Source organism: Annulohypoxylon maeteangense, assembly GCF_022496945.1.
Source record: "Annulohypoxylon maeteangense strain CBS 123835 unplaced genomic scaffold GGS22scaffold_3, whole genome shotgun sequence".
Taxonomy (NCBI): domain Eukaryota; kingdom Fungi; phylum Ascomycota; class Sordariomycetes; order Xylariales; family Hypoxylaceae; genus Annulohypoxylon; species Annulohypoxylon maeteangense.
Genome location: NW_025953250.1, coordinates 2499805 through 2523602, shown reverse-complemented (window position 1 = coordinate 2523602; position 23798 = coordinate 2499805). Strand labels below are relative to the sequence as shown.

The window sequence follows — 23798 nt, the reverse complement described above, 5'->3', positions numbered from 1 at the left end:
GCTGATGATGCTATGCGATGCTGACATGCTGACGATCGCTCGGACCTTACCTACCCACGAGTTCCATTGTCAGACGGAATGCCGCCCTGCTTGATAGGATCGACGGCAGGCTACCTAGATACTAGATAGGCAGACTTATTGGATGGGTAGTAGGTAAGCTGGGATGGGGGAACCGTGAGCAACGTGATTGAGTATATGTATGGAGGGATAACTCTCATGAAGTCATTTCCTGATTCGCTATCGCTCGCTATACCAAAGAATCAAACCATGCTAGACGATATATTTCGATCAGGCTATAGTAATATAAAATTTCATTAAATGCAATCAACGTACATCATGCCTAAGTAGTAGGTAGGTATCTAGCGAGATAAATCAAACAGTACATCAAATCCTTCATCTCGTCTTTATGATGAGGTACATTCCCAAAGCACCTATCCAAGTTACCTAAGTGTTTGAACCCTGAAACCCAAATCCAACTCATCACAAGCAAACCAACAGAAACAGATCAAAATTCCTGTTCCGGAATGACTCTTCGATGCTTATAATGATACAAATCAATGCGCGTGACCTGACCCTCCGGCTTGGATGACTAGCACGCTAGCCTTGAGCTCACTCATAGCCATAGACTGGCCGAAGACACCTATCGTCTTCTGCATGTCATATTCCGTGTTGTTCTGATCTGCTGCTCTCAGACTAGCAGGAAGCTTGGGGTGCCTACGCCCAACAATGACAATGTCTCCTGCGTTACGCGGGTTTTTCCCGACACTTTCCTTCGCCAGGTCCGTGGCTTGTTTTGCTGCTGAACTGGCGGTGACTGATACCTTAGTGAATGTGACGCGGCTTACTAGCTCGGGAGAAAGGCTAGATTGTAAGGTAGATATTAAGGACGAGTCTTGTGCGGTTATCTCTGTGTTGATAATATCCTTAGAAATGGATTCTGGGGAGACAGAGTCCAAATTACCCTCAGAAACACCCACAATTTCGTCATCACCTTCAATGTAGCTTAGATGGGCGATTGTGACCGTGACGAGCGGGTTTTTGGCAAGCTGGAGAACGAAGCGTAACGCAACCCGGTCATCTACGCCACCTAGATAAGGGAAGAAAATGGTGTGAGACTTGTCGGTAATAGGAGGAATGGCAGCTCCTTTAAGGCTGCGCATCGAGACGTGGCTTATGGTTCGGGGTAGAGTCGGGCGGACTTTGCTCGATGTGCTGAATTTATTGTCGATGAAGATACCTGTATTGCAAACAGCTTTGGATAGTGCCGTTTGGATGAAATCTAGATGAGCTTTTCCGGAAAAGCGATTTTCTACCGGGGCTTTAAACGGAGTAGTTGAATCGTCTTTGTTGCTTCCAACATCACTCCATGGGATTAGTACAAAGTCGGACTCCTGGACTGAAGCTTGTTCAACAACCGTCCGCGCATAAGAGTCCTCAGGGGCAATTATAACATTGCCCGATGCTGCCACATCATGAAGCCGAGAGAATGTTTGAAACGCGTTGACCACAGGGTCGCGGCTAGCATAGTCATCGCCTTCGGTAACCTTCATCACGGATGATGTACGCTCTGTAAGCTCAACGAGACGTAGTCCGTGGACCTCGAGGGGTCGTGAAGGCGAAATTGAGACCTTCCTAGCATCATTAGCATTGGAGTCCAGGGCTTCTCCGGATCTGGCCTTTGGTGTGACGTTTTCATCACCTAGAAGGGAAATGAATGTAAAAAGACTTGGTAGACTATCCAAGCGGAGATAAACCAGAAGACGGCGTATGCCAGTGTCTTGTATCTGGGAGAGAGTATCGGACTGATTGGAGCTTTCCAATGGCTTTCCATCCCAATCAATTTCGCCACGTTTCCATTGGTCGAGCTTCTTTTGGTACCACGGAGGGTAAAGCCATTTTGTCAAGGGTGTCGTAGCAACAGTAGTAACAAGAGCCATGACAACAAATATAGTGAAGGTTCTCTGTGATAGAATCCTTGCCTGGAGGCCAATGTTCTGTATAGTTATTAGTAAATGCACCATTAGCATATCAACTGCTATGACTTACTAGCACAATCAATTCCACCAAACCTTTGCAGCTCATCAGTACTCCTATGGTAAGACTTTCTCTCCACACAAGTTTCGTTGCCCTTGCTGCCAGTGTACCACCGATAATCTTACCCGAGAACGCCACGGCAATGACTCCAATGACGTAACCCCAGGTGATTCCATCGTTTAAGAGACCGAGATTCGTGCTTAAACCAGAAAGGGCGAAGTAAAGGGGTAAGAAGAGGACTGTTACGAGATCTTCAATTTTCTCGGTTACATGGATAGCAAACCCACCGTCGTGCGGGCAGATCAGACCAACTAGAAAGGCGCCGAAAATGGCGTGAACGCCAATAATACCTGAATAAGTCAGCTTATTGTTCGGAAATGTGAATGACAGATCACACTTACTTGTAAACCAAGAGGAAGTAAGAACTAGCAAAATTGTGACAGCAATCATGCCCTGAGTTGGACCATTTTGAATGCTGCCGGTCCGCCTCAAGGCCCAGTGAAACACGGGTTTAATTCCGAAGACTAAGAACAGAACCCAGCCAATAGCGACGAGGAGAACCCAAAGCGCAGTTATACCAGATCCATTATTGACCAACGCGACACAGAGCGCCAGAAGGATCCAACCTATAACATCATTTCCAACGCCAGCAGCGAGCACGGTAACACCGACGGGAGTTCCCAACAAATTAAGCTCGGACAAGATTCGGCAGAGAACAGGAAAGGCAGTGATGGCGATGGCGGTACCGATGAAGAGGGCATAGATACCAAAACTAATCTCGACAGTGTTGGGATCGTTATGGAACTGGTGATACAAGCCCCAAGCGATAGCACAACCGAGACCGAAGGGAAGAATCATACCAGCCAAGCCAACAGTCAACGCAACGCGCCAATTGGAGGTGAAAAGTCGTATATCGACTTCGAGACCGATCAGGAAGAGGAACAAGATTAGACCGAGATTAGCGACATTATTCAAGACGGGCATAGACGCCGTCGGAAAGATGTTATCGGTAAAATGTGGAACGCGCGCCAAGACAGAGGGTCCCAGAAGGATACCGCCGATGACCTCGGCGATGACGCGGGGTTGACCAAGAAGCGATAGAGGATAGTGAAGAAGACGACATAGAATGATAATAATACCGGCCTAGAGGCAAGTAAGTAAACATCCTCTATTTGGGACTTCTTTTTCATGTTGAGGGCTCGACGAGATATTGCCGTCTGTCTGTTTGCGCTTGCCGGCGGCTTAGAGAGGGGCTCAAATGTCGAGATGAAGTAAGCCTCAAGATAACAAACGGAGTCATACCTGAATGATGAAAAGTTGTATAGGATTGGAGGTACTGAAAGTATTTGGCAAAACGCCATCTAAAATACCTCCCTGAGGAGCGACGGTTGTGGTAGCGGCCGGAGCGCTAGAAGTAGTGACGGTTGACAACAATGTCGTCGCCACTGTAGCGGTTATGGTAGCCATGGCTTGTTAAGCTATCGACGCGCGCGACGGGTTAAGGCCAAGTTGGGTCAGGGCGCTGGTGTGGCCGTAAGCACCAGCGATAGCAATACGGAACAAACAATGAGCTCGGATAAACGAGCCAATGCGCCCAATAATCCAGATAATTAAGAATGTCCAACCCTCACGTACGGCCGTACGGTGGTAATTAATGTCGATGCTCAAAACAATGAGGTTGGAAAAAAAAAAGCTGAAAGATAATCAGGAGGATTCGTAAGGATAGAGGGTCTTTGATGAGGTGATCACGGACCAACGAGCGGAACAGGGTCTTGGCGCGTATAGACATCCCCTGTCTTTCAAGAGGGATAAGCATCCATGGAAGGCTAGACAGCCGAATCTTGGTCGAGCTTTACTTAATCAAGCCCTAATAAGGTGCTAATGACGCCAGAACCAACTCATCCCTTAGCGATAAAGGATAGCGCTAAACCTTCTAAAACGTGGTTAGATTTGGGGAATTGGAGATCCCTTAACTGCCCCAGAAAACAATTAAACTTAGCATCTGAAGATGCGGGGGGTTTTCCCTTGTTCTTTATTTATCACAGCTTTTTGTTTGTTTCGCAAAAAGAACAGATCGACTTACACAAGAACGTTGTACAATACAATACTACAAGGTGTTTTCTCTCATTCTAAACATCCATATTCCAACTAGATGAGGTTACTTATGAAATAAGCTGAAACAGACTAAACATTACAGGTGTGGTTCTCGTGACTTATGACGAGTCAAGAATATAGATGCTTGGGTAGAGGTAGGCTTTCGTCTATAAAGCGCCAAGAGCTAACTAAAAGATCACAAGGCCGTAATCCAAGAACGTTGCCAAGTTCAACTTAGAGAATCAAGGAAAAGATAAGTTATTGTTATACCTACAACCAAGTGCTTTCGAATAGACATACACGACCATTACATCACCTTGCAAACAAGTCAAAGATTTCCTGTACGAATCACACCCCGAATTGATATGGAAAGAAATAGACGATATAACTGAAGCATAACCAATCGTCGCTCGTTACAGCCGAATCGTTTCCCCATGGGGAAAATTCCTGGTTGGGACAGACGCTTAAACTTGGTTGGTTACCGAAACATGGGGTCGCAACCTTTTCGGGTATTCACAGGAAGCTATGATATTATTTGTAGGTATGACCTCACTATCTACCTATTAAATATCATTATCGCAGATAGCGATAGAAAAGGAGGGGGCGGGGATAAAACATTGGTGTTCCTCCTTGAAGGTTGGCAGACAACGACAGAGACTATCATGAGCCACCATTTAACCTAGACACGGTCCTGCCAATAACGATACTTAGAGTCAAGGCACACATGTGCATTGAATACACGCAAGTTCGTGAGAAAGTCAGCTTCGACGGTACTTAAGGATAGGCCCTCTGAGTATTTGCCTCGACACCGTGCTCGAAGCTCTCTTGTCTGGCCAGGTGGCCTTACTATCTCACGAATAGAATTTATATAACGATAAAACACCTAGATTAGGCCCACACTCTGCTTACTAGGTGACGATATATTGTAAGACCTAGTAATTGCCTAGGTAATTGAGAGAAGGTCATAGGTAGGTATATAACGGACGTAAACTAAAAATGTCGCTAAGGCAGGTTCCCGTTATGTGGCACGGATGTTACAAATTCAATAGGAACCTTTCTACCTACCTACGTGTACTTTTATATGTAGAAGATAGGAATCAATTGCTATGTAGGTAGAGGCTTAAGAATGAGAGGCTTAAGCTCAAGTGCTTGGATTCGACTTCTAAGATAGGGGTGGTTACACACAGGTATTCTATCGTACCTACACATATACTAGTTATATGCATGTGATCAATATGTAGGTAACTTAGAGGTAACAGACCCGTAGCTGCTTTGACAATTGGTGGCGTTGAGGGAGGTGCGACGGCGACATAGTGTAAAATTCAGGTACGTAAAGCACCTGGGCACCTACCTCGAGGTATGTTAGGAAAGGAGTACTCCTGCTATGAACATGATGGTAACCTTAACCGTGGAAGTCATATTCTTATCTATTTCCATATATAATCTCAATAAGCACCCTAATTTCGTTATGAACTCTCTCACAAGAACAAATATTTTGGCCATCATTCTTTTGGAAAGGTAGAGCAAGCCGAAACAAATCAGCTCTACTTTGCTTTGCCCGTATACTTCAGTGTATCCTTACTACACAATCGTTTCTAACTTACCCAATATACCCATAACTCAACTCACAGAAGCTTTAAAGCCCCCATTATGACACGTCTTCACCTCCTCCTGGCTGTAACAAGCCTATCAGGCTCAGTCCTAGGAGGCGTCCTATACGGTCACAACCCCCAATTCAGACCTTGCGCCCCGGGTACCAAGATATGCCACGAAGACACTATCTACCGGTGTAGTACGCAGGGAAAATGGGTCGGCGACGTCCAATGCATAGCCCCAAACCACTGCTTCGATGACAGGCACACGAAAGACGCCGTGTGTCTGGATTCGAACGTGGAGCTTAAACGTTCTGCCCCGGCCACGACTCCGGCCCCCTCGCTATCTGAAGACATGAATGACTTGCCCCCTAAGAAGGATGACCTACCTCTAACGCAGGCAACGACCCCAACACCAACTCTTACGCAATTCGGGGCGTTCCCGCCGGGAGTGCACCATACGGGGGACCTTCGGTGCAACGGACCATGCGAGGAGATGTGGGACGACAGCGCCGGGTGGCGGGAAGTCGAGCGCTGTAGTGAATGCTTCGAGGAGCCCGGCGGGGTGGTGAACTGCATCCCCATCGAAGCGAACCTGCCGACGCCAACTCCCTGCAAGCCTAACGAGTTCCGCTGCTCAGGCAAGTGGCAGGAAGTCTGTCTCGACGGGTTCCGGTGGGAGAAGTTGCAGAAATGCTTCGACTGCAGTCAGGACGCCGACGGCGTCGTGGACTGCGTCCCGAACACCCTGCCTTCGCTACCCCCGAGTCCCGTGTGCCATGAGGGCACTCTGAGATGCACGGGCAATTGGCTCGAGATGTGCGATAACGATCGCCAGTGGCATGCTATCCAACGCTGTGCTAGGTGCGACGACGACGGCAACGGCCAGACCCTGTGCATTCCCCGTCCCTCGATCACAAACGCGGCCGAAACTGCGGCTCCTACTAGGCCTGCGGCGAGCCCGACGGTGCCGAGGATGACGGCGATCGCAACCGTAGACAAAGCCCCGGCTCCACCCTCGCCTTCATTTGAGCTCCCTTCTTTGGCGTCGAGATCTGTCCCCGATGTGGGCGTTTCTAAGGATAACCCTTGCTTCGGGGGCGAGGTGAAGTGTAATGGCGACCGTGTTAACGTGTGTATGACTTCGCACACGTGGGAGGATTTCGGTCCGGTATGTTGTTAAGATCTCCCAATTCCCCTTGAATTTCCAAACCATCTTGTACTGATCCCATCGTTGTACGTAGTGCCCCAACTGCACGCAGCTCTACAACACCAAGGTTAACTGCACTTGGGACTTCGCAGAGCAGGCCAACCCGATTATATCTCAATTCACAGCACCACTCCCTGCTCCCCTCGCCCCGTCTTGCGAGCAAGGATGGCAAAGGTGCGCGTTGCGCAATACCACTGTCCAAACTTGTGATCCCGAAGGTAAATGGGTCCACGAAGAATCTTGCGAGGGGAGAAGCCGATGCGTCGGGATTAGTGAGGGCCTCGCTTTTTGTCTCGACAAGAAGACCGCGGAGAACGAGGTGCGGAACTTCGGGATCTAGCTCGCTAGATCGGACTTCGGTTTGGGGTTTGGTGGGCTGTAACACTACTGGCTAGCTCGGGTTAGTGGGGAGGTGATCGATTGATTGGACCCGGAGTTGAAGGGGTTGGGTTGGTGATGGGTGGCTTTTGAATTGTACTTTGTAGTAGTCGTAATTGTATCGTTAATGAGTATCGATCAAGTATCTCTCTTCGTCCGCCCTTAAACCTCCTAATAGAAATTCACTACCTAGTATCTAATTGAACATCACCAGTTTTCTCACGATACTCTGGCAACCGGGCTCGGTATATGTTCAGATCGCTGCAATGGGCGTTTGTTAATTCATTACCTCGTACGCTGCAGCTCAAAGACAGCTTCATGCAGCTTCGTATAAATACAGAAATCGGCGCTGAGACATTAGAACGCCTATCATCCCATCCCTCGCCAATAAGAGTGTCTGCGTCTGCCCCTTTCCTCTAGGAGCTGCAACAACTCCAACCGAGCTCCGCGACTTGCTACCGCACCGCCACTTCCACGATATGTATGCGCACGCATCCTCTTTTCGTTTAAACTCCGATACTTATGTATGATCGCCAACCCGATCCTAAACTTCTAGTTACGCGACCCTAGGTCAAAGTTTACGATTCTCGGAAAGATAATCTCGTTTAAAATGGCTTCCCCTTATAATCCTTCGGCGCCAAGATGACATTGTAATCTAACTCGAGCTTCGCCTTGCTATCGCCCTCGAGCGGCTTGAAGTCCACGACTAAGTCGTCTTTCACGGCGAACACGGTGTCGGAGGAAAGCCACTCGTCTTCTTTGGGGTAGAGTTGCGTGGTGCAGCCTCTGTAGTCTGGGTGTGTTACCTGGGGTTTTGTGTAAGTGATTGAACGAGGTACATATTGCTTTTATCTTGTGGCGGTTTTGGAAGGGGGGTTGGGTGAGTTGGGGTGGGGAGTGAGAACTTACCATGATGTGGATGTGCGCGGGCCTCATCGGGTGTCGGTCCATCATAGTCAACAGCTGGAACGAGGGCCCGTCTCTCGGCAGCGAGTACGCCGTCGGGTAGTAGCAGTAGAACCAGTACTTCCCGTTCTCGTCCGCCCTGAATTTGCCGCGTAGATTATTCGGGGTCTGGTTGTCCGGGTCCTGGAAATCGTACTTGCCGTTCGCGGAAGCCTGCCAGATGTCGAAGACGGCGCCCGGGATCGGCTTGCCGGTGATTAGGTCGGAGATGACGCCGTGCATGAGGACGACGCGCCCGTCTTTGGCGGGGTTCTGGATGATGGTTCCGCCGTTCTCGCGGAAGGGCGCGTCGGGGCTCCAGAAGGGACCGAGGATTGCGGAGGAAGTCGGGTCGGTGTCGGTGTCGGAGATGATCTTGTGCGCGATCTCGTCGACGAGTGATTCGAGGCCGAGGATGTCGGTGAGACGATGCGCTTCGTTGCGTGTTTGGTTTGACTCTGAGTACACTCGTCCGACTGCGTTGATATACCGTACTCCAGCCATCCACTCGTCAATTGTGAGGTCGACTTCCCGCGCGAAATCGTGGATATGGCGGATTAGAGCTCCTAAGACAACTCGGTTCCGAGGTGTTGTGTTAGGGCCCATGGTATCGATGACGTGTTGTGTGAAGTTAGGGTCATATTTGGAGGGTTTAGGAGCGCTGGATGCGCCGTTTGTCTCGGTGGCCATTTTGTTAGGTAGATTAGGAAGAAATGAGCTGCTAATGAATTCAAGGTATTATGTTCAGGTGAGTGTGAAGTTATGTGTGTACACTCTAGGTAGAATAATGACGACGGAAGATGAGTGTATGTATGAGTAGAGGATAGGTGTGTGTGAATATTACACTAGACTATCATCTGGGCACCGGCTAGATATATTCGACAGCTGAGGAGGAACTTTAATACACGGACAAAGACAAACATCAAATAGAAACACCGACTTCATTTAAGTTTTACCACCGATCCCTTCATAATATGAGCAGCATGAGCAATGGATCATCTATGATAGGTTGGTTCCTGAAGATCGAGAAACCCCGCCGTCATCAAAAGGCCCCTATATGTGGACGTAGGTGGATCGGATTGCTCTCACGGCAGCGATATTAAACTCCCTGGCCTCTCGGGTGATAAATCGCCCTTAAGAAGGGAACAAGCTTAGTGGTTGGCTTCTAGAGCTTCTAGCTCGGCGGTCGCGTGTCGTTTCGGGTTCAAGGGATGCTATTTATGTACCTACTACCTAGGTAGGTAGGGAAATAGCTTCTTCTTAAACTCCTGTAATTGGTGGTTTTTACCAGATGAAACCTTGGTCATGATCATTATACTTTTGAAGTTGGACCCTGATGGATTCTATGTACTAGGTAGTTAGCACTTGCTGATGTCTACTACCTATGTGTTTGTAAGATCATGTAAGAGAATCGTCTCAACGGCTCAATCGGATTCAATTGGACTCAATTGAATATCGACGATCCAGTAATGTGAGACTATTTTCTGTCGTGTAATACAATCGACCTTGGAACCGAAACGTACATAGTATAATATGGCGGGGAAAATCTGACGATGAGGCGTTTATCCGGCACTGTAGCGTGGCAAATGAAAACGAAGATCTAGCAGGTAGCCGCTCACTCGGTAACTGACAGTGAATTGACCCTGTGCCGTGTGCCGTGGCCATTTACCGTTTCCCGCTAGCGGTGCCGATTGTTAGAAGGATAACGTCGATTCTTCCCCACATCGTGGCTCTAGCAATGGTGCAATAACCCGTGGGAGGGGGGGCGAGATATGGCCAAGTAGATGCGGGGACAATTTAGTGAATCTCATATGCTTCGCTTACTACCGTCGGAGATGTTAATGTAATGTAATGACAGGCCAGTTAGCTTCGATTGGAACAATTCTGGCCCTGTTGACATCCGCGTTGAAGAAAGTTGTACTGTAACCATGATCGACCATTGAGCACAAAGTAGATTGACTATCGCTGTCGAGTGAATTGGTGGAGATTGATTTCTCGACTCTTCATGTTTATCTTCTCGTCGCATGAATAGGCCACGGCTTTTCAAAACTGCTTCTCAATTGATCTGGCGAAAAGAAGCAAGGATGCCAATTCATCACTTGATGATAGGAACATGGACTCCACCAGGAGCTATATTCACTGTAGCTTTCGACGATGAGAAATTAACGTTGGAGTTGGTGAAGAGAACTGAGATTCCCCACGATGAACCAATCTCATGGATGACTTTTGATGTGAGTCGAATGAGCCAGTCCAGATTCTATTGGAACTGCCCAACTTTCCATGCTTTCAATGCTCACCATACTTTTCCTCTAGCATGCCAAGAAAAACATATACGGCGCAGCCATGAAGAAATGGTCCAGTTTTGCCGTCAAGAGTCCGACAGAGATCGTCCACGAAGCGTCGCATCCGATGAACCATGATCGTAAGTTTCGCAAGGACCTGTCTAGCCAGCCCGGTAATTGATCCTTGATGCGTGGCACGTAGCACAAGCAAGCTTGGCCACGACCAACACCCGCGCCATCTTCCTACTTGCCGCAAAACAACCTCCCTACGCCGTCTATTGCAATCCGTTCTACACACATGCCGGCCATGGATCCGTGTTCTCCGTGTCATCTACCGGAGGTCTCGAAAAAGACATACAGCACTTCCCATACCAACCTAATACCGGTATCCACGGCATGGTATTCGATCCGACCGAGACTTACCTTTACTCGGCTGACTTGAAAGCAAATAAGATATGGGTGCATAAGAAAGCTTCGTCAGGTGAAGTCGAACTGGTGGGAAGTGTGGATGCGCCGGATCCGAAGGACCACCCGCGCTGGGTGGCGATGCATCCGACGGGAAATTATCTATATGCACTCATGGAAGCTGGTAACCGGCTCTGCGAGTACGTCATCGACCCGGCGACGCACATGCCTGTCTACACGCACCACTCATACCCGCTAATCCCGCCGGGGATCCCTAAACACGACACCATGTACCGTAGCGACGTGTGCGCGCTCACGAAGTCGGGACGCTACCTCTTTGCGACGAGTCGGGCCAACAGTTTCGACCTGCAGGGCTACATCGCGGCGTTCCGGCTGCGCGATTGCGGGTCGATCGAGCAGCAGATCTGCTTGAACCCAACGCCGACGAGTGGTGGGCATAGCAACGCCGTCGCGCCGTGTGATTGGAGCGAGGAGTGGTTGGCGATCACGGATGATCAGGACGGGTGGATCGAGATATATCGGTGGAAAGACGAGTTCCTGGGTCGCGTCGCTAGGTGTAGGATTCCCGAACCGGGGTTTGGGATGAATGCCATATGGTATGATTGATATTTATATGGTATATATCCATGGATGCGACTTTACATAGAAGTTAAATAGAAGCATGAAATGACTATAGATGATGATTATATCAATGAATACCTGATTACCTAATCCTAAACTACCTAGTAGACTTCTAAAGTCCGGCTGTTCGGCAAAAATCTCGATTACATAGCCACAGCTTGGCAGAACTTGCAAGGGTAGCTCCAGCCCACTTGCCTTCCTCGGCTCGTTTCCGCCACAGACGCCCAGTAGGATTCTTAGGATTTTCTTTTTTCATCTTTGTTCCCCACATGAGCTTGTCTTAGTCTTATCTGGGTCCCGTCATCAATTGGATAAACCATTCGTCATCAGCCATTCGATGCTGCATCCGCTTTTCTTCTAATTTCCTCGTCTCACCCCGACTCCGTATTGTACCTAGTAGCTTAAAATCGAACACCGCCATCGCCGCCAGCGCCAATACCCAGTACCTGCAACCACCACCTTTACCGCCATCAAGCTAATCCAAATTACGAGATCTCCAATGGATGAATTGGTCTTTTGACCATATTCGTAAATACCTCATCCATTGACCCCTCAAGCCTAGATAGTAGATCTGGTCGATAGCGTTATCCAGAGATATTCTAGAGACATCCAGATTTTCAACCGTGTTTTGGCTCGGCCGAGGTGACCTGTGACCTGCGTCCTTCGATCTGCGTCCTGCACAGCTGCCTGCGCTTCGCCGAAACAATTGCCTATCACACAGGGAGTTTATCTTTTCACTTACAATATAAAATCTTGTAATACATCCCCGACCGATCGATCGTCTCGTATTCCTTCGACTCAATTTTGAAGGCCTGTCTTTACCGATTTTTTTCCACCAAAATATTCCAAGAAGCATGGGAAACGAAGGCATCCTTCGTGCCCGTACAGCTGTGCTTAGTTTGTCAAGGGCTTTATTCCTGTCTCTTGGCCTAGTGTCTGCTGCCCCGATACCTCTTTATTCTCGATCCCTCGACAATGCACCCGAAGAAGCTGAGGATGGCGCCCTCTACGTGCTTTACGGCGTGTCAATTATCCTTGTACTTCTAGGAGGCGCCTTCGCCGGATTAACAATAGCTCTTATGGGCCAAGACGAAATATACCTCCAAGTAATAGCTCTCGACATCGAAGAACCTCAACGAAAAAACGCGAAACGCGTTCATGATCTGCTTAGCAAGGGAAAACATTGGGTATTGGTGACATTACTTCTGTCTAACGTCATCGTAAATGAAACGCTTCCCGTTGTCTTAGACAGGTGTTTTGGCGGTGGTGTTGCTGCTGTTGTTGGAAGTACTGTTCTTATTGGTAAGAGATTCTATACGTTGTGTCCCTACGTCTTTGTTTACTAGCTATGCTAATATATGTCCTTCGCTATAGTCATCTTTGGTGAAGTATTGCCACAGTCCGTATGCGTTCGTTATGGCCTTCAGATCGGCGGATATATGTCTAAGCCCGTCCTTATAATGATGTATTTACTCGCTCCGCTCGCATGGCCCACTGCGAAACTACTCGACTGGTTACTCGGAGAGGATCACGGAACTGTATACAAGAAGAGTGGATTAAAAACATTAGTTACATTACACAAGTCACTTGGTGAAGTTGATGAACGACTGAATCAAGATGAGGTCACAATCATCAGTGCTGTCCTTGATCTAAAACGCAAGGCAGTTGAGGAGGTGATGACCCCTATGGAGGATGTCTATACCATGTCCGAGGATACTGTACTGGATGAGAAGACCATCGATCAGATTCTCGACGCCGGTTATTCCCGTATTCCTATCCATCAGACAGGCAAGCCAACAAATTTCGTGGGTATGCTCTTAGTCAAGATTCTCATTACTTACGATCCCGAGGATGGTAAACGAGTCAAAGACTTTGCCCTTGCTGCTCTACCTGAGACCCGGCCGGAAACTAGCTGCCTGGATATCATCAACTTTTTCCAAGAAGGCAAGTCGCATATGGTTCTCATCTCAGAATCGCCTGGTGAAGATCACGGTGCTCTAGGTGTGGTAACGCTTGAGGATGTGATTGAAGAGCTCATTGGAGAGTAAGTACATTGTCCAGTCTTCAGCCCCCACTTACAACTAACCGGTAATAGGGAAATCATTGATGAATCTGATGTATATGTCGATGTTCATAAGGCTATTCGTAGATCTCACCCCGCCCCTAAAGCAAGGGCGATGAGAAAGGAGCTCATGGCTAAGGACCTCGAGAGCAGGAATGCCAATCTCATCGACATAGAAGAGGAAGTCGGACACCCGCTTAAGGTTAAGAGAACTGGCTCTGTCAGCAGTAGAACTGAGGCCTCTGTTCTTAGTTCTAGCCCAAGGATGACGACGTTGCTAATGCGAAGACGCTCGGCAGGCCAGGACGGCCAACTAGTACACACGACTATACCGGTGAAGGCCAATTTTGAGGAAATGAGAGATCACTTCAAGCATCTTGGCCCATCTAACCCAGCATCTAACCCCAAGAGCACACGGGTTGCGGCAGTCAAAATTAAGCCCGCAGCAAACTCCGGCGCTCGACAACCGGGTTCTATTGCAACAGATGATATTTCCGATGATTTGATAGCTGTCGTAGATGAACGCTCAAGTCTCCTAGGATCTCGACTCAACGCCAAGGATGGCAAGGACGGAATCCAAGCCCTTCAGCAGAACTACACCGAACCGCTCTCCACTATCAAGTCTAGTACCCCTCCCGAGATTGTAACGAGCTTTGACGCGGAGACTTCGGAGCAAGTGACCCGAGGCACGCAAACCAAGCTCAGCGCCACTGTTAAAGATGAGACTTCGCCCACGCAAGAATCCACGTCAAGCGTCGAGAGCTTCCAAGACGGTGTCGGGCGTCGAAGAGGTCACGTACGCAGCGGCAGCATAACCGAGAATATTGTTGAATCAGGTGGTATCACCAAGGTGATACTTGAGGCTAGCAGTAGTATATCAGAGGTTTCAGATGAAGGGGAGACGACTGTTACTGCAGGATCAGATGAAGGCACATCTTCGGCGCATAAGGAGCACAAGAAGAAAAATCGCCGCAAACACAGAAATGGAAGCAAGTAGGAGTTCTATTCAGCAACAGCGGAACAAGGATATAAGCAAGAGTTGACCGACGTCACACAACGAGTATGCAGCATACTATGACCGGGCAATTCCCTTATCGGGCATACACTATACAGTCTTAGGTCCTGAAATGGCGGTATTCTACGGGATCCTGAGGAGTATGTTTATCAGACACGAGCCTATGTAAGATTACCTCGATTGTTTTCGGCGTCCGGATAATGTAATGATAGGGACAAGTAATCAGTCGGTTCAGACATTCTAGAAGTCGTAGACTTACGTGAAAACGAAGCAGAACATGATGCAACCCCTTGTTTTTTATATGACCCCACTCTTGACCTTCGTCGTCCACCACTCTGGGTTTGCATATAGGAATGTTGACCGCGCATATCAATTCCACTTTCAGTGGTAGGTATGTATAGTGATTGTAAGGCCTACATGAGCGTGATAAGAGGTTTACGGCGACCGGTGGCCGCCGTCTTCCGTGAAGGTTCCCCGCTGATAGCATTTGCATAATGCTCGCAGACGATGCCCGTCTCACTCCAGCCTCAAGAGTGGGGTATGTATTTAAAGGTGTTCTGTGAGATATCGTTAATAATATCGTAGAATCCCAAGCCTACCTAATGTTGTGAGAATTACTGGTTTAGCTGTATGGTTTGACGGGTTAGACCTATGTGTTTAAGTTAAGGACTCGAGTATTTAAGAATATATCAGATATTGAAGAGGGAGAGGAAAGACAATCGTAGCGTCAGAATGGCTGCTGAAGACGCGTTCGTTATACCGACGGTCGATATATCGCCGTACCTCGAGGACCCGTCGTCGGAGGCGTCGGCGAGGGTTGTTGAGGAGGTAAAGCAGGCTTGTTCTACGAGTGGATGTAAGTGGTAAATTTCTAAGATCGCTACCTAGCTTTTATCCGTAGGTACCTTATTTTGTGCTCATGTCCGCGGTCATGAGTTCCAAACACGATCAATTCTCATATATTAATGTCCTTATTATCAGTTCTTAAGAAAAGAAATTTGCTAATTCGATTCGTCCCAGTCTTCCAAATCACCAACCATGGAGTGCCGAAGGAATTGCGTGATAGCGTGTTTAAGGCTGCAGAGACTTTCTTCAACCTCCCGCTAGAAGAGAAGAAATTGATGCGAGTGCCGGTCTTGAAGAATAGGGGGTACGAAGTGATAGGCTCTCAGGTGAGTGACTAAGGGTGAAAGTGATTTTGTTACCTCTCGTTGTCAGCGAATTATTGAAGCCCGAGAGAATGGTATATGAGAAATTACTGAGCATCACTAACCTGATGGTCTTCAACTGAATAGGCCTTACAAGCAGACACTAAACCCGATCTTAAAGAGGTGAGCCCCCTACTACTCTATTCCCAGACGTATCCACATTCATATCACCAACACTACACTAGGGCTTCTTCATCGGGCAACACATACCAGCCTCAGACCCGCGCTCAAAATCACACCCCTACCTCATCGGCCCCAACATCTTCCCTGCCTCACTCCCAGACGAAGTACTCAAAACCCCCACGGAAACGTATTACGACGCCGTGTTCGCGCTATCGTGCAAGGTCATGGAGATCCTAGCCCGGGGCTTACCGTACGGTAACGACGTGTTCGTCCCTTTTATCTCGGGGGACCCGGTATGCGCGATTCGACTGCTGCACTACCCGCCCCAGGACTCGACGGACGAGAAGCAGTTGGGCGCTGGGGCGCATACGGATTTCGGTATTTCCATCCCACTTTTCATTTAACCTCCTCGTCCTCCCCGTTCCCCTTTCCCCCTTTTCCTCTTTCCCCCTTAAAAAGGGAGAAAAAACCAGCTAACCCCCCAGGCGCAATAACCCTCCTCCTGCAAGACTCCGCCAGCGGTCTCGAAGTCCAAGACCCGGACACCAAACACTGGATCGCCGTAGCGCCCAACCCGGAAGCCTACGTGGTCAACATTGGGGACATGCTAGCGATGTGGACGAAGAACGCGTATAAATCCACCGTGCACCGCGTCGTCAACCGCTCCGGGCGCGACCGGTACTCCGTCCCGTTCTTCTTCGATGGGAATACGGATGTGGAGTTACGCCCTTTTGATGGGAGTGAGCCGGTGGAGGTCGGGGAAGGGGGGAGGGTGTTGACGGCGGAGGAGCATATGCTTGTGAGGTATGGGGAGACTTATGGAAGGGTGGGGGATGCGAGGGCCGTGGTTGCTGTGTAGGGGGTGGGGGGTAGGTGTAGAAAAGTGTCTTAGGTGTTGGTTAGCAAATAGCACCACGCTCTTTTAGCTATAAAGTTTGTCGTTAAGAACTATTAACCGCTTGAGTACAATTAGCTGGTTTCGATTGACAAGGGAGAACAGATATCATGATTCTCTACCTGATCTTCCACCTACTCCGACGCATATAGCCGCTGGAATGTATTTTTCAAGACTTAGACCTCTGCACATTTTCAAAACAGCCAACACAAGATGATGGGCTTCCCGCCCCTCTACAAAAAGTTCCTAAACCCATACCCGGAATTCTCCACCCCAGTAGCACTGGACTCGGGATCAATACCCGCCTGTCTAGCCGCCTCATCGGCCTTCTCGAACCTCTTGTTTTCCCAGGCCAGATACGTGCGCAGCGTCAAAGCCAACAACGCATTAAAGAACATGAAGCCGGCGCACAGCCCCATGCCCATATGGAAATACGGCGCATCTTTCGACGGGAACACACGCGTACCCAGCAACGGCCCGCACTGACCGACGATATTCAGGAGCGCGATGCCAGCGCCGCGCTTCGAGTCGCTGCCCTGGTTGTTTATCGTCCAGGGCAGGATGTTGGAGATAGCGGGGAAGACGCCGGCGGCAGCGAGGAATACGCCGAAGTAGCGGACGGCGACGCTCTTGCAGGTTAGGAGCAGGATATAGCCGACGCCGGCCATGAGGGACAGGGCGATGATCATGTAGCCTCGCTGGCGGGTCTTGTCGGCGACCCAGGTCGATGCGATACAGACTAGGAAGGAGAGGAAGTAGGGGGGTGCGCTGAGACCTTGGGCGTTGATGGCGGTGAAACCCATGTTTTGTAGGATGGTGGGGAGGAAGACGGGGAGACTACTGAAGGAAACTGTTTTGGTGGTTAGTTCAGGTTGAGTTGTGCCTATATTAGAAGTTTGGGGATGGTAGCACGAACCATTGCAACTGAAATACACTGTAAATAATTCAGGTTAGTCATTGTAGCCTCGAAAATGTTACGGGAAAGGGGTAAAATGTAGGCACACTTACTCAGAGGCGGAATCCAAGTCTTCACATCCAGAAGCGACATGAAAACATCCTTGAAATTGATATGACCTATGCGCTCTGTCCCCTCACTCCCGGTCTGTTGGATAGCACGTAGCTTAGCAACTCGTTTCTCATCTTCGTCCAAGAACCTCGCCGTGTCCGCAGAATCGGGTAAGCGGAAATAGGCGAGAGCCGCCAATACAATCGAAGGGAGCCCTTCCACGAGAAATAGTACTCTCCAATTGGGTATGCTTGGGTGACCTGATGTGATCCCGTATGCCAATGCCCCGGCGAATGTTGTCGCGAGAGGGGCGGCAGAGAGGAAGATACCGCATCTGAAACCTAGTTCATGTCGCTTGTAGAAGAAAGAGAGTAGGTACGGAACACCGGGTCCGTAACCGGCTTCGGCCATGGCAAGGAAGAATCGGCAGACCATCAGACCTTGCCAGTTGAAGGCCGCGGCCTGAAGAGTCGAGGCTAGACCCCTGTGCATTTATGAGTTTTTGATATGTTTATGTATGTTCAAGACGAGATTACTTACCATACTAGTACACAGCAGCATGCCCAGACTAGGATGCACCAGTTAGTAATGTGCTAAAATGATAAGTACAAGGAAATAGTTGAAAATAATGAATATATCTTCTTCCTTTCCCTTTAAAAAATATTATAGCTTGCTGTGCCGTAGATATACGTCTAAGCCTTTAAATAATAGGGTCTTAGTAAGGTATTACGTACTGTGACTATAAATGGTTGTTAGTTGAAGACTCAATCATTTGATAACATTAGGAAGGAGAAAGAACTTACGGAGGTACAACTTTCCACATCAATGCAGCCCATTCAAATACAACTGTAGAGAGTTAATTTTATTGAGCCGTATAGGGTGAGATTCGAAATCAAGTAAGAACTCACTATATGGTATATAGAATATCGTCAATAACCACTATATTGCCAAGACATTAGTATAACACAAGGTATTGCATGGGGTTTCTCAACAAACCTGATAGTGAGCATCATCAAATTTAAGGTCCTTGCTCCTGCGGGGTGAGAATAGCTGTCAGCTTAGAGCAGCGCTATGACTCAGGGCGTTTCTAGTGGACGCCACTCGTCTTTGACAGAACGCAGAACGCCCATGAAAGGCCCTGGCGCTGAAAGAAAGCAACAAGAACTCGATGAATTTGAAGGCACATACATTCCGGCAGTCTCGGCATTTCCAATGTTCGAACGGTCTAGGAATGCGACTAGATCTAATAGCCAGAGATAAGTAAGTAATGAAGTTACACGACATATAGGTAAGCGAAAGAGAAGACTCACAAAGTCCCATGACCAGGGGAATCACGGCTCGATCTATTTTCCTAATAACTCTCTTCTCGATGGCCGGATCGATATGGTGGACATTATTTTCGGCCTTTTCGTCGATGCTGGCGGCTGCATCCTCGTGTCTGTCTTGTGTGGGCTTCAGGTCGTCCCCTTTGATAATATCCATTTTGCGACGAGTGGCTTTTGATTAGCTTACTTGGGGCGGGATTCGAAGTTGGACAACTATTTGGGGTCCCAAGCCAATAAATAACAACCCTAAGAACCGTTGAGGCGTTGGAGCTACCGTCGCGTGGTTGAGAGTTCTGGTGGCGCGCCCTTTATATGCCAAGAAGGAGAAACAAAGTTACCTAGGTAGGTAAGTAGAAACATTGAGCCTACCTGGTGGTTTTGTATAAGAAATATTTAAGAAATATTATGTAAAATGGACATGACTTTTAGTCATTTATCATATTCACTTCATTGTTTGTGAATAGGTACATAGCTAGTGCACCTAGGCGAGCCGGTCGAGTACCGTAGTACCGTAGCACCCCTTACATTGGCGAATAGATTACGTTGTCTTCTAATCTCGTCGGGACGACCATTCCGCGAAATGGTAATGGACATGCCGAGTTCTAGCCTTTAGTGAAGCATATGGAGCGCCATCTTACGCGGCTTTGCCTGTTTAACGATAGCTCTCGTTGAAACCCATGGGGTGACATATAGAAGGTCATTTGAGCATTCGAGATTAAAGCCCCCGAGATGCACCGACCAATACCAATACAGCTAATCAAATCAATCCCTGCTATAAGTGATATCATACCGTCCCCATCCTTTGTTAGCGTGGAGATGACAGGGGTAATTTTTTCTGGGGGAAAAGCTTAGCTTCAACATCTAAACCTAACCGGGCTGCCGGGGCGCGCGGAACTCCTATTTTATCTTCAAACAAGCAATTCGTTAAGTTATCCGTAGATGAGCTATCCTTGCCTATAGCATGGCCCTTGATATGTGAAAACTGGGAGAAAAGTTGTTGGTTCCTTGAATTAAGACTTATCTCCAACATGCTGTTCAATTCATATGCGGGGAAATTAGCGCCAGGGTTAGGGTTAGGGTTAGGGTTAGGGGATAAAAATACAGTTGTTAGCAAGATAATAAGGTATCCCTCCACTGAAAGATTGATATATCTACCTACTAAGTAGGTTATGAGATTTGTATATTTAGATAGGTACCCTATACTATATAAAGTCATGTTTTCTGAGATAAACAAAAACTTCTATCAAAGTGTCTTGGCGTAGGGAGGCACCGCAAGCTAATGCTAATATATAAAGTTTTCTTAATGAACGTACTTGGTAATAAGGTAGGTACGGTAGGTATAAAAAGAGTAGGTACCTACCTAGGTAATTACTTCCGAACTATGGATGGTAATGTAGGTAATTGGAACCATCCGAATGATACTGGTCGTTTTTCAAGAACGATGGCTTCCCTTACACCAAGTTGAGCCCTTAGGATCATAGCTTTTGTCGAACAAACGGAAAACGTGTGTCCTTTTTCCAGGTAACTTGCATGTCTAACAGTTTGGTAATAAAAGTCATGTAGCCTAAGAAGGTTCCTACTTAGTTATTGTGTATTTTTGTTTACTTTGTTGAGAAAAATGTACAAGAGTTGACCTATTGTTGCCTGGTCTGGGGTTTTCCTCCTCTTCGAAGAAAATAACCTACATAATGCATTGTGTATTTAACAACCTTAAAGCGCTTCTTTTATCCAGACTCTAAAGGATAGGAAAGGCCTTATGTCTTGAATGCCTAGTTTGAAGATGTCTCAAGCAGCTTTCAAGGAACTATGGGCTCAAGGGTTGAGATGCCTCTATCCGCTTTGTCTCCACAAGTATCATCATTACTTTCGCCCTGAAAGAAACAAAGCGATATATCCACTCAGGATTTGGGCACAGAAGAGAAGAAAGAATGATATCATGTATATAGAATCGAGTTCTGGATGGATGAGGTGGGAGACTAGCAGTAGTAGTACCACCAACAACGACAGTAATAAACACAAAATATAACTAAATCATGGAGAACCAAGTTGTAAACCGTCTTTTCGCAGGCAAGTCTGAAAAGATCGCAGAGCAGTGCAAGCGTTTCCACAGCCAGCCTACAGCTAAGGTAGATGTAGATGCATATCTTAACAATACTGACGGCCACGTCTTCCTCGACGAACCCAAGTGGATTAAGAAGAACACCCCGTTCACGGAATACAAGGGCAAAGTGTTTGCCTACGGTGCTAATGGGGACTCAATGCTCATTGGCAACCACTCTTCATTCGCCAAAGTACAGTACCCGGGTAACGAGGGACGGGCCGGCATGTCGATGATTCATATTCTGGGGATCCCCAAGAAGAACTTATTCAATGGCGTGTCTCTAAACCCTGATAGCGTCGTCATCATCGACGAGATGATTTCCTGCTTCCAGAACAACTGGGCCTCAAAGGACTTCCGTACAGCTATCCTGAAGCACCAGGAGGAGGCCATCGAAGGTGCTTACAAGGTCGATAAGAATAAGGAAACTTATCTGAAAGCCATGGTACACCACAGGGAGCTAGAGAGTATGATCCATACTCTAACTGTAGATGACTTCACTTTCGGTCTGCACTTGTGGCCTGATCACAGTATTGGTCACCTACACTTACACATCATCGCTACGCCTCCTTGGTGCCGCCAGTATAGCACTTTCGTCCATGACGATAAGACCAAGGACGCCCTTGAGGTTCGTGACTACATTCATAGCCACTAGTAGGTTAGTCAGATAAATCACTGTAGAGCTTAATCAATCTCTTTGATTTTCATTAATATATCACTTAATCAACATTCCTAACTATTATTTTACCGAGGTCCGCACCTAGTTGAACAAAGAGATTTTTCTAAAGGACTCTGAAAACGGCGATAGTTCAAATTAGAATCCGCAACCGGCCAAACCGTTCTGCATATGGCTTAGTGCCATCTGAATAGACAACGATCTATGTTAATAGGAATCAAGGAATAATACAAAGGGTTAGATAGTACTTAGCTTGGTAAATTGTCTACCTAGTAGAAACGTAGTGGACAGCACCGAGTTGAGCTTCATCAATATAAGATCATTTTAGGTAGTTTTACCAACTTCTTAGATAGTCGAAGTGTATAACCTCGTTGGGTCGTAGTTTTTCTTGTTACGTCTCAACTCCCTTTTTACATACCTACCTCTTCCTCAAGAACTGTTGAAGATGGTCGAGGAATTGCAATTCCAAGGGGCCCTCATCATGCCCCATCGGCCAAGGTATCTTTCTTTGTCTCCCCAAAGACCAGGCCCCGGTTTACGTTTACCAATACAGTAGGAACTCGTATTGAGAACCCGGGTACTCTCAAGCAGAGGAAGCTAGTCTCTTTACTTTGTTTGTTCTCTTTCATAACGGATATGACGCACAACGAACAATATGATATAGATAGAATCGAGCGTAGCATGGTAGACCCGGTGGAATTCACTTCGGTAATCACCTTTCTAGTAATCTACAGTGTATAATCATGGGAAATCTTCTGATAAATCTTCTGAAAAATCTTCTGACAATTCCAGATTTTAAAGGCAAACGAGAATTAATTCACGAGATGTTTACAAAGTTTCTTCTTAAGCCTAATGCCAGAGTCGACGCTCACGCCCACCTAAGCAACAAAGAAGGCCATCAGTATCAAACAGACATACGCAATTGGATCAAACCCGAGACGGCTTTCACAGATGCAAAAAATAAGAAAGATTTAAACATATTGGCTGAAGACGACAATTTGTTTATCATTGGGAACAAATCCTCTTTCTCCGAGGGCCAGTATCCCGATGAACCAGGTCGAGCCGGAATGTCTATGGTACACATTCTCATAATCACTAAAGCGAATTATTTCAACGCCGTGTCATTAAGATCCGAGGACGCACACATTATCGACGATATGAAAGAGTTGTTTCGTTCTTCTTGGGCGCAACCTCAGTTCCGCGAAGCTGTCCTGCAACACCAACGCAACGCCATCGAAAACCGAGGGAGAGAAACACCAGAAGGTCTCGAACAAGCGAGGAAGCAAGTACAAAAGCTTGAAAATATCATACACAAACTTAGATTCAAGCATTTCACTTTCGGATTTCACCTATGGCCCCATAATAGTGTTGGACATTTGCACATGCATGTCATTGCCATGCCAAAAAAGTGTCGTCGTTACAGTACCAAAGTGCACGACGAAAAGACGATGGATGTACAAGAAGTTCGCGACGAAATCGTTAGTCGACACTAAGTTAACCTCTATCCTGATCTTCGTCTTCTACAACATGAAATGTACCTAGTACGTAGGTAGGTATGTTTAGTTGAATTGCTCAAAAAAAAGGGGGGAGGGGGGGATTCACTAGGTTACCATGGTTCCTTCCTGCAAATCTGACTCAACCCCTGAACACCTCTTTGCACCACTCATAAACATGAAAGCTTTGTTCATATATACTGGGAAAATGAGAATTAGTGATAAAGTGCTATATCTACCTACCTATAAAACAAGATAAATGCTTGCTAAAGGAATAAGCTTAGGATAGGACGTGAAATGTCTTTACCGTGTATA

The 23798-nt window shown here is 47.5% G+C and overlaps 9 protein-coding genes across 9 annotated transcripts; 6 read left to right on the top strand and 3 right to left on the bottom strand.

Annotated features, from left to right (window-relative positions):
* Positions 1–282: 282 nt before the first annotated feature.
* GGS22DRAFT_155917 (K+/H+ antiporter 1) lies at positions 283–3722 on the bottom strand. The gene is made up of 4 exons (XM_047960290.1): positions 3337–3722; positions 2436–3177; positions 2047–2384; positions 283–1994 (listed from the first exon to the last, which is right to left on the bottom strand). The coding sequence occupies exons 1-4, from the start codon at positions 3499–3501 to the stop codon at positions 555–557; spliced, it is 2685 nt and encodes an 894-aa protein (XP_047822293.1). The 5' UTR covers positions 3502–3722; the 3' UTR covers positions 283–554.
* Positions 3723–5529: 1807 nt separating this feature from the next.
* Positions 5530–7443, top strand: GGS22DRAFT_155916 (uncharacterized protein). The gene has a single exon (XM_047960289.1). The coding sequence runs from the start codon at positions 5779–5781 to the stop codon at positions 6901–6903; it is 1125 nt and encodes a 374-aa protein (XP_047822292.1). The 5' UTR covers positions 5530–5778; the 3' UTR covers positions 6904–7443.
* Positions 7444–9671, bottom strand: GGS22DRAFT_155914 (aromatic compound dioxygenase). The gene is made up of 2 exons (XM_047960288.1): positions 8218–9671; positions 7444–8114 (listed from the first exon to the last, which is right to left on the bottom strand). Exons 1-2 carry the CDS (start codon positions 8941–8943, stop codon positions 7914–7916), a joined length of 927 nt encoding a protein of 308 aa, XP_047822291.1. The 5' UTR covers positions 8944–9671; the 3' UTR covers positions 7444–7913.
* A 666-nt stretch (positions 9672–10337) lies between these two features.
* On the top strand, positions 10338–11567 carry GGS22DRAFT_185836 (3-carboxy-cis,cis-mucoante lactonizing enzyme; the record flags this gene model as incomplete). The annotated part of the gene is made up of 3 exons (XM_047964379.1): positions 10338–10484; positions 10567–10675; positions 10738–11567. 3 exons carry the CDS (start codon positions 10338–10340, stop codon positions 11565–11567), a joined length of 1086 nt encoding a protein of 361 aa, XP_047822290.1.
* A 390-nt stretch (positions 11568–11957) lies between these two features.
* GGS22DRAFT_97489 (DUF21-domain-containing protein) lies at positions 11958–14943 on the top strand. Its single transcript, XM_047968584.1, has 3 exons — positions 11958–12884; positions 12957–13626; positions 13678–14943. Exons 1-3 carry the CDS (start codon positions 12437–12439, stop codon positions 14639–14641), a joined length of 2082 nt encoding a protein of 693 aa, XP_047822289.1. The 5' UTR covers positions 11958–12436; the 3' UTR covers positions 14642–14943.
* Positions 14944–15391: 448 nt separating this feature from the next.
* On the top strand, positions 15392–16849 carry GGS22DRAFT_185834 (Clavaminate synthase-like protein; the record flags this gene model as incomplete). The annotated part of the gene is made up of 5 exons (XM_047964378.1): positions 15392–15515; positions 15680–15831; positions 15955–15990; positions 16053–16368; positions 16476–16849. 5 exons carry the CDS (start codon positions 15392–15394, stop codon positions 16847–16849), a joined length of 1002 nt encoding a protein of 333 aa, XP_047822288.1.
* A 269-nt stretch (positions 16850–17118) lies between these two features.
* On the bottom strand, positions 17119–19373 carry GGS22DRAFT_185833 (putative MFS transporter; the record flags this gene model as incomplete). Its single annotated transcript, XM_047964377.1, has 8 exons — positions 17119–17735; positions 17802–17819; positions 17894–18375; positions 18695–18737; positions 18800–18830; positions 18888–18924; positions 19080–19134; positions 19202–19373. The coding sequence occupies 8 exons, from the start codon at positions 19371–19373 to the stop codon at positions 17119–17121; spliced, it is 1455 nt and encodes a 484-aa protein (XP_047822287.1).
* A 1876-nt stretch (positions 19374–21249) lies between these two features.
* Positions 21250–21969, top strand: GGS22DRAFT_185832 (uncharacterized protein; the record flags this gene model as incomplete). The annotated part of the gene is made up of 1 exon (XM_047964376.1): positions 21250–21969. The coding sequence occupies one exon, from the start codon at positions 21250–21252 to the stop codon at positions 21967–21969; it is 720 nt and encodes a 239-aa protein (XP_047822286.1).
* A 764-nt stretch (positions 21970–22733) lies between these two features.
* On the top strand, positions 22734–23483 carry GGS22DRAFT_198187 (uncharacterized protein; the record flags this gene model as incomplete). The annotated part of the gene is made up of 1 exon (XM_047966104.1): positions 22734–23483. The coding sequence occupies one exon, from the start codon at positions 22734–22736 to the stop codon at positions 23481–23483; it is 750 nt and encodes a 249-aa protein (XP_047822285.1).
* Between the last annotated feature and the right edge of the window lie 315 nt (positions 23484–23798).